The sequence below is a fragment of the Bactrocera oleae genome, chromosome 4 (assembly GCF_042242935.1).
Source record: "Bactrocera oleae isolate idBacOlea1 chromosome 4, idBacOlea1, whole genome shotgun sequence".
In the NCBI taxonomy this organism is placed as follows: domain Eukaryota; kingdom Metazoa; phylum Arthropoda; class Insecta; order Diptera; family Tephritidae; genus Bactrocera; species Bactrocera oleae.
In genome coordinates, this window is record NC_091538.1 from 13493818 (window position 1) to 13511296 (window position 17479).

General features: G+C 32.2%; 1 protein-coding gene across 3 annotated transcripts in view; it reads right to left on the reverse strand.

Annotated features, from left to right (window-relative positions):
* Positions 1–5523: 5523 nt before the first annotated feature.
* LOC106614441 (putative fatty acyl-CoA reductase CG8303) overlaps positions 5524–17479 on the reverse strand; it is a 35594-nt gene continuing 23638 nt past the window's right edge. For all 3 annotated transcript variants that reach the window (XM_036375346.2, XM_036375345.2, XM_036375347.2), the window contains exons 3-7: positions 13249–13643; positions 9693–10197; positions 7050–7491; positions 6721–6978; positions 5524–6421 (exon numbers count right to left, since the gene is read on the reverse strand). In XM_036375346.2, coding sequence (XP_036231239.1) covers positions 6289–6421; positions 6721–6978; positions 7050–7491; positions 9693–10197; positions 13249–13515 — 1605 coding nt within the window. In that variant the 5' untranslated portion in view covers positions 13516–13643 and the 3' untranslated portion in view covers positions 5524–6288. The remainder of the gene's footprint in view (positions 6422–6720; positions 6979–7049; positions 7492–9692; positions 10198–13248; positions 13644–17479) is intronic.

A 17479-nucleotide genomic window follows, 5' to 3' on the forward strand; every position in this document is an offset into this window, starting at 1 on the left:
CCTTCCCGAAATTTGGCTTTATTGTACAAAGCAATGCAATAATCTTCGAAAAAATTCTTCAGATCGAATCACTATAGCATATAGCTGCCATACAAACTGACCTATTCATATCAAGTTGCTGTATGCGATTTTTTTGTATTTGTGAAGGATATTACAGCATCGGTGCAACCGAAGTTAACGTTTTTCCATATTTTTATATATTTTTTAAACTATTTTTCTATGCTATACTTCATTATTTTTCGACTACAGAAAAAAGGCACCGAGTCATATAACCTCTCATATATTCAAATAAAAAAGAACAACTCATCTCAGTTTCTCCATATTAAGATATATAATTATATTTATTATCCGTAAATTGCACAGCATACAAATTTATATATATATATATATATATATATATATACATACTCGTGTATATGTAGTTATGCTAAAAATAAAGCTTTATCTGTTCGCTTTTTTGGAACTTATTTTGTTGTTGCTAAGAAATCATGTATCTAGCAAGCTATTCGTCGTTTTTTGTTTCGTTTAATATTTGTAACTGCAAAAATTATTATTTATATCTATACTGATATAATTGTTTTGTTTTAAACGTATTTCCTGAAAAATATTTAATTTGGTTTACGTACATTTTAAGAAAATATCTTTTATTGTGTGTGGTCTTAAGAGTAATTCGTTTGCTTTACTATAACTTTTGTACTTAAAAAACAAAAGTAGTTGAAATAAGTTTTTTTATACCATGTTTACATATTATATATACACTTTTTAGTTAAATTTTATCTTTATATGTGTGTTGCTAAGCAAATTGCTTGCTTCCCTTGACTTCTAGCAATGACTTGTACTCATAACTATTTTGTTATCATTAGTTAAAACCATTAAAATTAACAATTAAACTACAATAGACGCCCACAAATATTTAGGTATATAGTGCACGACTTTTAAGACGTGATTTATAATGTTATAAAAAAACAAGGCTTTGGAAAATTCACCTAAACAAAGAAGTGCAATATTCTTCGCTTGTAGTGTGTAAAATAAGAGCTTGCGGTTTCTGCTCGACTAAATTGCACTCCTTTTATTCACAACCACACCAGGAAACCCCAAATGGCCAGGATTTGTGCGCAGAAAATTCATGGATTTCTCACTGCGGTAATGCACCGTTACATTCTATCATGATCGTGACGGAATTTTTGGCCAAACACGAAACGATAGCCATCGCTTAACCATCGCATTCGCCAGATTTGGCACCCAATGACTTTTTTCTGTTTTCGAAACTGAAAAATACACTTCGGAGAACGCAGCATGACTGCATTGAAGCCATTAAAAATCATTCTCTCAAGGGACTGAAGGCCATTCCAGTCAAGGCGTACTGTAACAAGTGTATGGAAAATTGGTTTAATCGTTCACATACTTGTATTGGCTAGAAAAAAAGCATATTTCCAAGGCGATATTAAAAATTTGTTTCAAAATACATGAAAATATTATTTTATTTGTGGTTGAATTTGTTAATAAAGGTTTTATCAAAGAATTTGTGCTGGAAATTAATTTAAATAGACTTATTTCCAAAATTTTCATTTAATATGTAAATTTAATTCATCGAAATTTGAAATGTCACGTGAGTTATTATTTATTGCATAAACGTATGTATTTAGCTATATTATTCATTCTAACAGCTGTTTGAATAACCTGATCATGCATTTGATCTAAGTATGTACAATCAATCAATTGTATATTCGAGAAAGAGTGAAGTGACACAATTCTCTTTGAGAACTTTAATCTCTTTTTTCTGCATTTTTACCGCTCAACACTTTTTCCGAAGCATGAAATTGAACGTCAATTTGCCGGTTGATAATAAGAGTTCATGGAATGAAATCTGGTCGGTAAAAAGTAGTGTAAGTGTTTTAATTGTGTAATTGTTTATATGCAATACAATACATCTGTATAACTGTGTGTATAAATATATATATGTACATACATATGTGCATACTAAATCGCCAACGCAATTTACTTTAATTATTTTTAATTTCAATATGAGACACTATAACTTCGCAATGGTGTTTTTTTTACCGCACAACATTGCAGTTGTGCCAGTTGCTGACTGACCTTGATGCACGATGAACTGCGCCGTACGAGCGCAGCTACAACCTAGAAGGCCATACGTGTTGCAAGCTGTTTTCGAAAATTTATTACACACAGTTAATTACCGAAAATAGCCATAAGAGCAGAACTGGTAAATACATACATAAAGGTACATATGTATATGGTATAAGAATAATATCTGTTGTTGAAATTACAACAACAAAGCAATATTACCAAAAAGAAATTTAGTGTACTATTAATTTATTTACCGCCCACAAGCGCGCTAAATAAACAAGCGTAAAAAACGTAAAAGTATTCATAATTTTTACTCACTATGTGCAAAGAGAGATAAGTGAATAATACCAAGTGCCCAACCCAACAATAAACAAAACTCCAACAAGCACAAAGCACAACAATTAGAAGAAAAACATTTTATATTTCTACAACTTACTCGGTCATTTTCGTGCTGTTGCCGCTGCTTGATCTATAAAATATGCGGTATTGTTGTTGTTTTACCAATGTTTTTGCTGTTACGCTCTTTTAGTTCACTAATCTCAATTTACTAGAGTATTAAAACATGCGAGACTTTCACGTCTCGTAATCAAACCTAAAAGCAAACTCCAAGTAAATATCTATATACATATGTACATGCATACAAAAATATGTATGTATGTATGTATGTATGTATATATGTATGTATGCATGTCTTTCTCAAGAGCTCGTCAAAAGAAGATTTCTAGACGCGCATTCTTTTCGGTTTACACACATCCATATACACTAATAAGACTTCACTGTTAACCGCCTTTTTTTTATTAACACTTGTTTTGTTTGTTGTTGTTTTGTGCTGCTACAACTGCCGCAGTATTGTGTGTGAATCAATTGGGCAAATATTCAGTGCGCTGCGTCACACAAAAATACAACCGGTGTATAGCAGACAATAACAAAAAAAAATAAGCAACAATTCAAGAAATAAAAATAAAATGAGTTCGAAAAAAAACCAGAATGTATTTATGACTTTTACGTCAAACTCTTTTCAATTGCATTTCGTCTCATTTGTTGTTGTATAACGGAGCCCGTATATTTTTGTACGCGCAGCTACTGCAGTATTTTCTTTATTATACCTTTTTTTATCTACACTGCGGCAATATAAATAAGGTCTAACTTGAGATTCACGCGTTGATTCGCAGTAACGATAATTTTATAGCGCACAAAATATACAACCGACGCGTTTCGCGACCAAAGTTGAACTGAAGCGGCGCAAATGACTACGACAAAGTTTTAGTAGCAGAAATTCGTTGGCGCAAATGGTAGCATAATGAATTTGAAAGCTTTGAAAAAAGTAGTGGATAACAAAAAAAAAAAAAACAATGTATGAACGAAGCTTATTTTATTTGTTGGTTTATGGATATACTATGATAGCGTATAAAATTATAATCTGACTTTTTAGTTGGGCATGAAAAGTAAACTTAAATCATAAATTTATAACAAAAAAAATTTAAGTTTTATGTTTAACTTACTGATGTAGTTGGAAGTTTAGAGAAAATATAAATAAAGAAAATAATAACAATAATAAAAGTAATAATACTAAAAACATTAATAGTAATAATAAAAAATTATAGAAATAAATAAAAATAAGGATATTATATTCCTACAATATAAATATAAATATTTTATCTAAAACATAATAGCCATAAATAAAAAGACCGGTAAATAATATTAGAGAAAAATATTAAGCATAGAGAAGGATAGATTATAGCTAATCAAATTTTTATTAGTGTTAAATAAAAATAATTAAACTATTATTAATGTATTATAAGTATCAACGAAATATTCTCAGAGAACGTATATAATATACATATGTTCTCTCATATTCTACTCCAGTGGCATGCATTTCAGATAATTTTTGAAGTATCGTAAAAGACAATTAAAATTTGTATACTCCATTTTTCTATTAGTTATTAATTAACATTACAAGGATACAGGAAATATACAAAAAATCAACAAGTTAAAGGTTTCAAAAATTAGCAGCTGATAAAGTCGGGGTTTCAAAAACTGGCACTTGACCCTTTCCACGATTTTAAATCTAGCAATCTGAAACCAAAAAAAATTATTAATCTAGAATAATGTTGCAATGTCTGGAACTACGGAAAGTTTGACATTTTTTTGGATTAAATGGCAACTGCCTGAACAAAAAAAAGAAACAATTTTTATACCATTTTGACTTGACTGTTTGGAATTTTTTAATAATAGTTTAAATTTAGATTTGGGCATATGGCCAGTTCTAGACATAGACAAGTCTATATAGGCAACTCTCTAAAAATTTCATATAAATCGCTCTAATAGAATCTGAGAAATGGTGGGTACCGTTTTAAAAGTTTCGAGAAAAATGCGTTTAAAGTTTCCGGTCAAACCGGTTTGGATGCTGAGTCAGCAAAATACCTATATCTCCGAAAATAATTTGAATTTTGAAAAATCCACTTGTAGACATATTCTTGAATTATTAAAATTTAAAAATATATAATAAGAAAAAAATCAATATTATATATACCTAGACTAGTTATGTGGGTATAACTCATTATTTACTTATGTAAATTTAAAAATATTTATTTAAATTTCATTGAAATGTGTTTTACAAATATAAATATATTTTTTGGCACTTTTATTAATACTACATATTTCAATAAAGTACAAATTGAAAACAGAGCTTTGTGTAGCTACGAAATAAATAACAATTAACTCTGCTACTAAAAAATACAAAGCTGTTATTTCGCTAACAACTGTTGCATACGTTTAGGCGCTTATGAATGCATACTTTTGTGTAACATCTGTATTTAAGACGTTAAATTCAAAAGAGCTAAAGTAAAATCTTTCCTATAGTTTATAAAGTTTAATCTAGAAGGAAGCTTCAGAAATGGATGAAATCGGTTCATTTTCTAACATTCTTTCATTAATATAACGATTTCAATAAGTCAAATTGACTTTATAATGGTTATTTATTATTATACCTTGTAGTTATGAAGCGTAATCAAATCGGCCAGGTATATTGATGAAGTTATTAGCTGAGGTAGTCTGAAAACGGAACTTCTTCGCCTAATTGGAATTCCAAAATAAAAATCTTGTTTGCTATTCACTGTTTAGTATTCCTTCCCGAAATTTGGCTTTATTGTACAAAGCAATGCAATAATCTTCGAAAAAATTCTTCAGATCGAATCACTATAGCATATAGCTGCCATACAAACTGACCTATTCATATCAAGTTGCTGTATGCGATTTTTTTGTATTTGTGAAGGATATTACAGCATCGGTGCAACCGAAGTTAACGTTTTTCCATATTTTTATATATTTTTTAAACTATTTTTCTATGCTATACTTCATTATTTTTCGACTACAGAAAAAAGGCACCGAGTCATATAACCTCTCATATATTCAAATAAAAAAGAACAACTCATCTCAGTTTCTCCATATTAAGATATATAATTATATTTATTATCCGTAAATTGCACAGCATACAAATTTATATATATATATATATATATATATATATACATACTCGTGTATATGTAGTTATGCTAAAAATAAAGCTTTATCTGTTCGCTTTTTTGGAACTTATTTTGTTGTTGCTAAGAAATCATGTATCTAGCAAGCTATTCGTCGTTTTTTGTTTCGTTTAATATTTGTAACTGCAAAAATTATTATTTATATCTATACTGATATAATTGTTTTGTTTTAAACGTATTTCCTGAAAAATATTTAATTTGGTTTACGTACATTTTAAGAAAATATCTTTTATTGTGTGTGGTCTTAAGAGTAATTCGTTTGCTTTACTATAACTTTTGTACTTAAAAAACAAAAGTAGTTGAAATAAGTTTTTTTATACCATGTTTACATATTATATATACACTTTTTAGTTAAATTTTATCTTTATATGTGTGTTGCTAAGCAAATTGCTTGCTTCCCTTGACTTCTAGCAATGACTTGTACTCATAACTATTTTGTTATCATTAGTTAAAACCATTAAAATTAACAATTAAACTACAATAGACGCCCACAAATATTTAGGTATATAGTGCACGACTTTTAAGACGTGATTTATAATGTTATAAAAAAACAAGGCTTTGGAAAATTCACCTAAACAAAGAAGTGCAATATTCTTCGCTTGTAGTGTGTAAAATAAGAGCTTGCGGTTTCTGCTCGACTAAATTGCACTCCTTTTATTCACAACCACACCAGGAAACCCCAAATGGCCAGCGCTAATGCCAGTCCAATGGTTAGGCCGAAAAGAAATGCGCAAATGCCGAAGATAAAGAGGAAGAGCACCAAGAAGCCAAGGTAGTGTATGATGTTGAAACTGTAAATTTGTGAGAGGGAGAAAGGAAATTGAATTACTTTTGTTATATAATAAATATCAGTAGTTGTGTTAAACTAAGGGTTAGGAGGAAAAAGTAGAAAATAAATTGTCACAAAAGTGCATAAGCGAAAAGCAAAGGTAGCGCCAAAACTTCAAATTTCATACTATTTCTCTTGCTACGCTTTTGTGACGTCAGCAAAACAGCTGTTGATATCAAACTGACTGAGCACCACTATGCAAGTAACAGAAACAGCATAATCTATTTTGTACACTAAATTGTTCATAAATTATATACTAACACTTTCCAATACATGCGATGCCAGTCGGTGGTTTCGGCCGACTCCTTAAAGTAGAAACGTCGCAAACCGATCAAACAGCGATCTATGAACTCGGACCAGTCGCACGTACTAGCATCGAAGTTATAACGCTTTTTGTCACTCTCATGCATCAGCGTCATTATGCGCAAAGCATTCTTTAATGAATAGCGAAAATCTTTGCCCAGAAAATAGTCGAACGCCTTGGTGCCCTTGTGGAAGACGCGCATATATTCGAGGGCGCTGTTGAAAATAAGAATTTTAAATTTTATATTTTGTTTGCACAAAAAAATATATAAGCATTGAATACTCACGTATGTTGTGGCATGCCAATACCGAACAGTTTCTCCGGTATGGTATAAGCGAGCGCGGGCAATACGTGAAAGAGATAAAAGAAGACATTGTAACGCCAACCGTTGCGCAATTTTGCACTTGGCTTCCAAACAAAATTATTGGGTGGATGCCGTTTCACGCTCTCATTAATAATAACACCAAATTCACGTAGTGTTAGAGGGTTTACTTCGCCCGATGTACAGTGTATCACTTCGGGTTGCTTCAATGGATATGTGCCCGCATACCAGCCCATAACTATTGAAGAATTTATCACAAAATCGCATGGTATAATATCGAGGACAGAGGCGGCACGACCGGACATAGTGCGGAAGATACCCTTTACGAAACCGGCCAAAAAGCCGAGATGACCGGAATTCGCATTGCCGACCCAGCCTTTCAACGGGTGCTCCCAGGTGCCGTAAACTGTGTGGTTGAAGAAGATAAAGTTGTAAAAATATATTTTAATTGTAGCTAAAATTTAATTCAAAAGTTTAGTAGATTAATATAAAATTCATACAAATGCGTTCTTGGTAAAACAAAATATAACCTCACAAACTTTTCCTTCGGTAGTTGTGATTAATTTTGTTTCAAATAATTTCCAAACCTGTCCAATCTGTGATCGACCATCTGTAAGATCTCCGATAATGATTGACCCAGAGCATAACTAAGTTTTATTATTAGCTTGGAACTCGAAACCGCAACATACCGGATATAACGTACTTTTTAACGTATTTCATTGAGCCCATTAGTAACGACAAATATTTCGACCTTAGAATAGTTTATGGGTTAAAAAAATTGGACGGTTTCTAGCTACAGAACTAAAGAAAATTATATCTGTGGCAATTTATCGATTTCTTATTTCTTCTTTCAGCAATTACGATCTGCTCTCTGAAGTTAATCGACAGCATATACAACTATACTTTAAAGGTATCTAAAATATAGTTGTGTTCTAGACTTAATTCCATATAGAACTTTAATAGATATAACGTTTAGCAATTAGTTGATCTAGCGTACCAGCTTCGATATCTTAACTTTGGGGGGTGAATTCGTATGCAGCTTTTGTTTGGATAAAAGCGTAATGTAGACTTTCGAAGATCGTTTTCAACGAAGTACTATCAACTCTCCATTCTTCATCAACCACGTTCCCAAAACAGTAAGGACGTAACCGGAAGGGATCCGGTCTTATTCAGATCAATGTCTGGTTTTTTGTCTATAGGGTTATGTATATTAAATGCTAATTTTGTTACAATACTAACAATTTTTTTTATACTATTTATTAGGTAGACAACTTTAAGCTGGCGGTTATTGAACCAAACTTTAGCGATTTCTAAGAAATATAAAAAAACAAGTAAGGAAGGAATAAGTTCGGATGTAACCGAACATTTTATACTCTCGCAAAGTCAAATGGTATACTGGTTTGGAATTTCTTTGTGGATTGACCGATAATTTCGGTAGAAGGTCAACTATAGGCACTGGGGTCCACATATTCAGTACCTAGGGGCTTGAATAGTTTTGGTTCGATTTAGACAATTTTTGGTCACAAGGTGGCATACTTTAAACGTATTATTCACGCAAAGTTTTACCCCGATATACCCCATTTTCAGTGTGCAGAAAGGGAAAGAATCAGATGGACTATAATATAGAAATATGAAAAGAATGTTATGTACTGAAATGATTGAAATCGGTTAAGCAGATACCAAGATATGGGTTTTCATCTAAAAGTAGGCGTTGCCACGCCCACTGACTAATTTGAACGCGGTTCCTATAAAGTTATCTCATACCATCCCAGAGATAAAATTTAATGTCTCTGGCGTGTTTAGTGCTTGATTTATCGCGCTTTTAGTAGTTTTTAACAGTACCGTTATATGGGGAGTGGGCGGAGTTGCCACCCGATTTCAACTATTTTTACACTGTATTTATGCTTCTCGGTTTAGGAGACATGCACATTAAACCTATTAGAGGCGGGACCACGCCCACTTAAAAAAAAATTTAACTGCAGATGCCCCTCCCTAATGTGATCCTGTGTACCAAATAGCAGTCTTGTATCTTATTGCGGAGCTTAGTTATGGTAATTTATTTGTTTTTGATTAATGGCGCTTTGTGGGCGTGGCAGTGGTCCGATTACGCCCATCTGCAATACCAACCGTCTTACGATACCAAGAAACATGTGTACCAAGTTTTATAAAGATATCTCAATTTTTACTCAAGTTACAGCTTGCACGGACGGACGGGCGGACAGACAGTCACCCGGATTTCAACTCGTCTCTTCATCCTGATCATTTATATGTATAAAACCCTATATCTAACTCGATTAATTTTAGGTGATACAAACAACCGTTAGGTGAACAAAACTATTATACTCTGTAGCAACATCTTGCGAGAGTATAAAAAATGCAAAACAGAGAAATTGGCAAAATAAAGTAGAATAAAAAGTAGAAAATCCATTAACCTAAAATTTTGTGTATAAATGCTATATCGTCATGGAGTTTTTATTATTTAACAGAACTCACGAAATTGACAAGATTTTAATATTTACTATGAACAATGCTCATTGCTAATGAATCAAATAGTCTATTTGTTGTATCGGTTGTTCTTATAATATATTCATGTTCTCTTATACTTACTAATCGATGGCCGCACAATCGCCGTCGGAAATCCCGACATCTCTGCCATTAATAAATTCTCCGATAAATTCTTTGTGAATGTATATGTATTGGGATGATCACGTATGATCTCTTTACATTTTTCATCTGTGAAATCTTCCCATTTAGCATCATCCTCAGCCATTTTCATCATATCGTATGGATCAAATTGTGATTTGTAGACTTCTTCGACAATTAGGCCGCGATTGTTGCTATTGCAAAAAGCGGTGGAGAGATAAACATATGCGGAGAGGTTTTTCAATTTCTTTGCCAGTTCAATTGTGCGCATTGTGCCGGTTAAATTGGTCTTGATGGCCGTACGTAGTGGTGAATTGAATTTGATTGTGGCCGCACTATGATAGATCACATTCACCTTATCGATGAGTTCGTTTAATACAGCCTCGTTGAAGCCGAAATCCACTTCACTCAACTCGCCAACAACGGGTACGACTTTAGCGAGTGACTTCTCATTGAACTTTTGGAAAATCTGTGTTTGGGTAAAATGGAGAAAATTACTTATTAAATTTAAAGTAAAAATTCAAAAATTTGTTGTTAGATGAAAAAAAAATGGATTAGCTAGAAGTTTCAAGCAGTTTTTCAGTGCAGTGAACTACTGAATTGAGTACAGCTGTTTAAGTTTCGTTAACTAAAGGTTTTCTCAACTTAAAATACCGTTATTGCCATTTTTATGATGGCGTTGGACAAAGAACTCTACAATCTAATAAATATAAATATTACAAAAGCATGGATGTGTTGTCTTTTAAGAGGATGAAAATCCTTCTTCCTAAGCAGATTTTACTTTTTTAAGTTATTCTACTGCTTCACAGAAACTACTGTGCTCTCTAGCTATCCTCTCCGAAATTAGTAATCTCGAGAAGCATAAATTAAGTTTATAAAAAGCATCGGTTCTTTCAAAGTTAATCTTGCTTATATGCAGCCTCAATTCCAAGCATTCGGGCGAGTTTGTGCGCCAAAACATTGATTTTTTCCAGTTCCAATAAAGAAAGCCCCAAATCTTAAACTAGTCGGCTTTGCTTTGGTACCCTAAACTTCTTATTTGATATTTCTAAATGAAGTAGACTTCCATTAAATTTTTAGACCAAAAATAAACAGCAGGATAGAGATGCTGTATACTAACTTAAATAGAATTAGCGAGATCCAATGTATATTTTAAATTTTAGCTACATAAGTATATGATTTCACCAAATATAACTGCCATATTTGATTCTGGTAAAAGCACCACAGTACAAGTCGAAGTAAAACTAAAGTGTAATTAATATAAATTTCGTCATATTTTAGTAGTTTGGGGTTTGGGAGAAGACTTAGTTTCCTGTTAACTTTTTTGCGTGAATGCCTTGAAATTGAATGGGGAAGATAGGAGATGCAGTTTTTTGCTATAAACTTTTTATTTAGGCTAGAAGATCTCTAAATACTGCCCCTTTTTTCAAGCAGACTCAGCAGTCATTAAGAAGGCGAATTTCAGTTTTTTACCATTTTAACTTACAAACGAAGTTAATTGCGAAAAGTGCGGCAGTTTTGAGATGCTCTTACAATTATTTTGGACCACTAGCTGGACAATTGTAAGGCTGTTAAGTTTATCCGACTAGGCATCTCGTAGAGAAATCTTTGCTTTACACATGAACTCGTTTGGTCTCACTCTGGACGTATGGATATTGCACGAGTAGGCAAGGTTTCAAGATTCTTCTACTCATAGGTTTATAAGAAAAGATCACTGATCACGTAGGTGTTAAAACTGCAACTCTTGACGTTATAATGGATATTATCGGTCACCGTAATATTAGGAAAACAACAGTTATCTCACACATATACAAGCATGTACCTACTAAAAGAGAACAGCCGTTATATGGATTTAGTTTTAGTGGATTATTGCGTTTGGTTATAACTAAGCCCAAAATATTATTTGTGATGTCAATATTAATTTGAGATCATTATACATATACGGTATGTGGTACAGTGGTGACGAACTTGGCAGTAACAAATAAATCAAGCTCAATCCAGTTAATGTTTTCATTTGATGAACTGACAAATAGCGATTTTTTATACAATAACTGTAACCGTAATGCTTTACGCACATTTTGCCATAATTTATTTCAATTATTTCCATTTTTTTGCACGGCCTACCGAACAGGTGGCAACGGCTTTCATTTAACAAAGCATTTTTATGACTTGTAAACTACATTTTTAGACTTTATTATGCAATTACATTTAAATTTATTACAACTATAAGTGCGAATGCATGCGAAGAGGCGAAAAACGTTATAAAAAACCTTAACGCTAACAAAGCGCCGAGTTGCTATAGCTCAAGAGGCATGTAGTCGCATTAATGCACAACTTAAATCGCACTTCATGTGTCATTAAGTACGCAATTATTTCACTACAAATGTATTTTGCATTCCCCCCCACACCTTTTTTATTATTTGCGCTGTTGTGTATTTTTAGAGCGTGTGAAGCGTTGCGCATGCGTCACATGCAAACGCCACAGCGGACAACGGTCAGTGACTTTGTATGTGTGGGTGGGTGTCACAGTAGAAAAAAGCAAAAACTCAGAAAAAGAAAAAAAGGAAAAAAAGCAATTTTTTAATCACTTTTCCGTGTCGCTATTGAATTTTAAGCGGATGTCTCGTGTCATCTGCTCCAGTCGCTTTTCATATTTGTTATTATTTTGAAAATTTCATCTTTCAACATTTTCTTTTCACTTCCTCAATTATTTCGTCATAACTTCCCGAGCATTTGTACGCATCCGTCCATTTTGACAGATGTCGCAGTTCGCTGAATGTCACTCGCTGCCCGGCTAAGCATGTGGTCGGTAGGCGGTTATGGCTGGGTGCTGATGCGTTGTGGTTTCTTTATACCTTTTGGAGATTGTCGTATTGTAATTAAGTGAAGCTTATAATGCTTGAGTGAATATATGAATTATATAGTATATTTATAGTGAATTATGTAAGATGTTAGCAGGGTATATATTAAATTCGTTTTTATTGGCTAATTTGGGACAATTAAATTTAATAATATTTGAGATATATTTTATTGAAATAGCGGCTAAAATCTTTTACTGGAAATATGTCTTCCTATAGAAGAAACAAAATTTTATACCTGCATCGAATAAGTCCGGTCAAACTATACAAATTATAACAGTCAAGTTACATAAATTTACAACCAGCTCAAAGTTAGTGAATATTATATAATAACATACTAGAAGTCTTCATTCTTCCGATATTTGGAAAAATAATATTCGAGGTCAAAGGCCATAATATTTTATTCCGCGTTTTTTAACAAAACGGTAAATCTGAACATTTCTGAATACTGTTTTCCTAAAAGCTACTGAGTTACAATATAATGTGAAGAACAGATATGCTATAAGTTGCTCTCTTTTAAGAAAGCTCTATGATGATCAAGCATATGCTTTTATAACCCATATTCTTTTCGAAACCTTATTAGTGCAAACTAGTGTACTTATAAATATATGATCTGCTGACGTCGTTTAACCAATTTTAACATGGGGATTCTTTCCACTTACCGTCTTCTCCAGCAAACGACTTATACGCTCATTGGGATCGAACTTGCGCTTTCCTCTAACCAGTACATAGATTGTGCCAATGTCGGGGTGTGTATCCAGCAGTTCTGCAATCAGCACTGTGCCCAGAAAGCCGGTACCGCCAGTGATGAAAATGTTCTTATGCGCAAAGAACTCCGGCACTGTACCGATATTCTTAAGATTCTTCTCATTTTGATCTGTGAGCGCCAACTCTTCAGTGCTGCTGCCATGATCAGTGATGACAGCCATCGTGTGATTGAGATTTGTCGGCGGCGCCAATGTGATTGTTTACAAAACGGCGGAACGTAGTAGTATAAAGGCGAATTAAAGTCAAAGCGACACTATTGTAACGGTCAATAGATGATCTCACTAATAGGCTGAAAAGATAGAGAGTGCGATGTGCAAGTAAGTAATTGTAAATAAAGTATAAAAAATACCATTAATTTTAAGTGTTATAGAAAACCCGATTTCTAAAGCTCATAACTGTATTAATTCATATGAATCATGTTCAATTTATTTGTGGTAATACAAATATTTTTAGTTGCATATTCGTGTATTTCATCGTTTGGGGAAAAAAAATTTTGTCAAAACAAAAATAAAAATTTTATAAAAAACAGCAAGAAAAAACTTTAACTTGTTCTGCACCGAAGCTATCATACCATTCACAGGTGCATTCTTAATAGGAGCTATATGTGTAACTAAATTTGAAAACGCAACCGGCCAATGGTTTGCTGCTAACGGAAAACATGTTGCTAGTTCTTTCTAGCCATATTGTTTGATATAAGCAACATTTAAGGCGATTTAAGGTTACTTAGTAAGGAAAAATATCTTTCAGAAGAACTCTATCTTGATTTTAAGCGATCAGTTATACGCTATATTGGTCCGATCTCAACAATGTTTTCGGCGATTGTAGCGTTGCTTTGGAAAATAATCTATTATAGTGGTTTTAAATATTAATTAAAATTAAAATTCTCAAATGTAATATATATATGAATGATTTATAACAAAAAAATTAATTAAAAGGTTGCCACCTGTTTGAAAATTTTCGCGTAAAGAAAATGATAAGATAAGAAATCACGAAATTGAGCTGGTCTTACAATGTTTATAGTATACACATATTATTTTTTTTATTTTGAAGAGTTGCCACTTATAAAAACCCGTATGTTTTTAAAGTCAACAAAATTGATGAATTGACGAATGTTGACAATATGTATTTCAAAACAAATATATGTATGCAAGAAATATTTATATTTTGGATATTTTTGCACCTGTTCAGGGTATATAAATTGAAAATCGACAACTCATGCACTTGACCGTTGTGAATGCCGACGAGAGCGCGTGCTTTAGCAGCTACTGCAGACACAATCACACAAACACAGCCACCGCCACAGCTTAAGCGACACGTCTAGGTCTTTGGCTTGTCGCGGCGGCAACTTGTCGTTGGTATGGCCTTGTGCGCATGCGCTTGCACCCAACCCTGGCCTTGGTGTGTGCGTAGTAACGTAAAGAGTAAATACATACAAACGTTTTTTACGTTGCTTCCTTAGACACGAATGAAGTGTTATGGTATTGTTGTTGTTTGTCTAGTTTATTAATTATACCAATTTAAAGATTTCTTTATTTTTGTTCTTATAAATCTAAAAAAAAATTGTTATTCATATTTTCGAGAGCGAGTCTTGTGCGTTGTGGTTATACCTTTGCTACCGTTAAATATCAAGTTATCGAAAAACGAGTTATTCTTATAACATATATGTGTGATGTACACTGCCAAAGTTTTTAATAAGAATTAATTTTTGACTTTGAATTTAATTTTTGTGTTGCTTTACTTCTTTAGAACAAATTATTTTTGTAGGTCATATGAGAAAATACACATTGAAAGGTAAAATGAAAATTGTTCAATTACAAAGCAGAAAATATGGTTGGTGATTTAATATGCGAAGGATTTACTAATATTTATATAAATTTAAATGTTGGTGGAAGTTTTTCAGGAATTTTTTTTTCTGAGAGAGAGAGAGTAGTTTAAGGAATATTTAAACCGATGGTAAAATATTGGTTTTATTGTTTAAATGCATATAATATTTTTTCTTTCAAATTTTATTGAATTATTATTTTTGGAATATGTGGCTATCTTCCTTAAAAAAATATGTAATGTTGAAATACTTCTGAAGCCGCTTTAGTTTGATATTTATAATGCTTGTCCTTTCAATTTTATGAGCTTTTAATTTTTAAACAGATGGCAACCTTCATCAAGAAAATATTTCAAGCTTTCTTATACCACTTCATTTTGCTGGCTCTATTTTAAGAGTTCCTCTGCATTATTAATTTTCTTTAATTGTCCTTTTCAAACAGGTGGCAACACTTTACAATAATACATACATATATCCCACAAAAATATTATTTATGTTACTTTTTTTAATTAAGGATTTCCAATCCATAATGTCAATATTTGTGCATCTTCTTAATTTTATTGTTTAGAACAATACATTTATTTAAGTGGCAACCCTTCCAAATAATTAATAAAATAAAATATCTTCATGTCTACGGCCATATTATAAGAATTCTTTTGTATTATTAATTTTAATAAAAAAATACATTTTTCAAACTGGTGGCAATTTGAAATCCATATTGTAAAAGAGCATGTACGTATCTTACTAATTGTATTGAATTTAAAAAAAAAGTCATACAGCAATAAGTTTATACAGGTGGCAACCATTCTAAATAATTAATAAAATAAAATCATTTACAATTTAATTGTATTATTGTAAGAATTCTTGCGTATTATTTATTTTATTAAGATACATTTTTTAAACAAGTGGCAACGTTTTGCGAAAATATCTCCAATAGAGATATTTCTACATACATACATACATACATTTGTTTTGAAACACACAATGTCAAAATTCGTGCGTCTTATCAATTTTATTGATTTAAAAATTATACGGTTATGACTGGCAATCCTTCCCAATAAAAAAAAGTATATAGTTTATACTAAAAACTTTCTAAGACCGTCTCAATTTCGTGGTTTCTGCCATCTTATCATTTTCTCTACACTAAAAATTTCAAACACGTGGCAACCTTTTAATTTTGTTTTATAAAATATACATATTATAATAAAAATTTTAAATTTTAAATTTAATTTAATTTTTAAAACAACTATATCAAATCTACTAATATTTCTGTTGAAATAGAGTACGTCGACTTGGGCTAATGTTGGCAATTGGTGCTGTTCGGATCAACTTATTCGAGACTCGAAATTGTGCTTCAACTTAAACAATATCTCTCAGTCGGTAGCTTCTTATAATGTTAAAATCGAAATGCTTTTCAGCGACCAAAACAACAACAGCAGAAACGAATTTGTAATATACGAGTTATCTATTTTCAAAGCATTCTCTGCATATTTTGAGTGTCTCATACTAGTTTTAGTCGCCTTCATTTAATATTCATAGCAACCAAGTATGCAGAGCCTTTCTGTCTGCAGATCGTGTAAGCTAACGCGTTTTAAGATTTTTTTTCTCTATGCAGCTGCAATTTTTCAAAAAAAAAATTATGGTTTTCCTCGTTGCTTGTAACTTTTGTTCCATAAATACTAGTGCGTATGCATCTAAATGCGTTCAATGAATGAAATTTGTGAATCATGGCTTGGTGTCTTCGAAGTCTGTATAAAAAAAAAAAACAAGTCATGTTATCTGTTTATTTCCTCTTTTTGATTGTATGTATGTTGGCTTGGTATTTGTGTCAAGGTCAATTTCAAATGAAGCTGCGCGTATCTGAATTGATTACGACCAAATGCCATTACAATGAAATAACACCAACACATTAGCACAAGTAAATATGTATACTATATTATATAAATAATATTGAAGTGTTTCGCCTTTATCGGAACTGCCCGAATAAAAATATTGTTTTTTACAATGCTTAGAAATACAGTCTAGTTTTTGGAGGTGAGCGACTAGCAGCAGTCAAAATAAAATATTTAAATGAAATAAAATTACTTTTTAACATATGTATATATGTATATAAAACTAAATAAATATGTAAGTATGTCAATAAAGGGGTGTGCGTACTAATAGACATTTTGTTTTATGTAATCTTTTTTTAATGTAATCTAATGCGTATTGTCATATCAGCTATATATTAGGCTCTCCGACGAATTTGTCGACCAAGTAATACTCTTCAGCGAATCGAACCTTGCGATAGCATGTCTTTTGAAGCA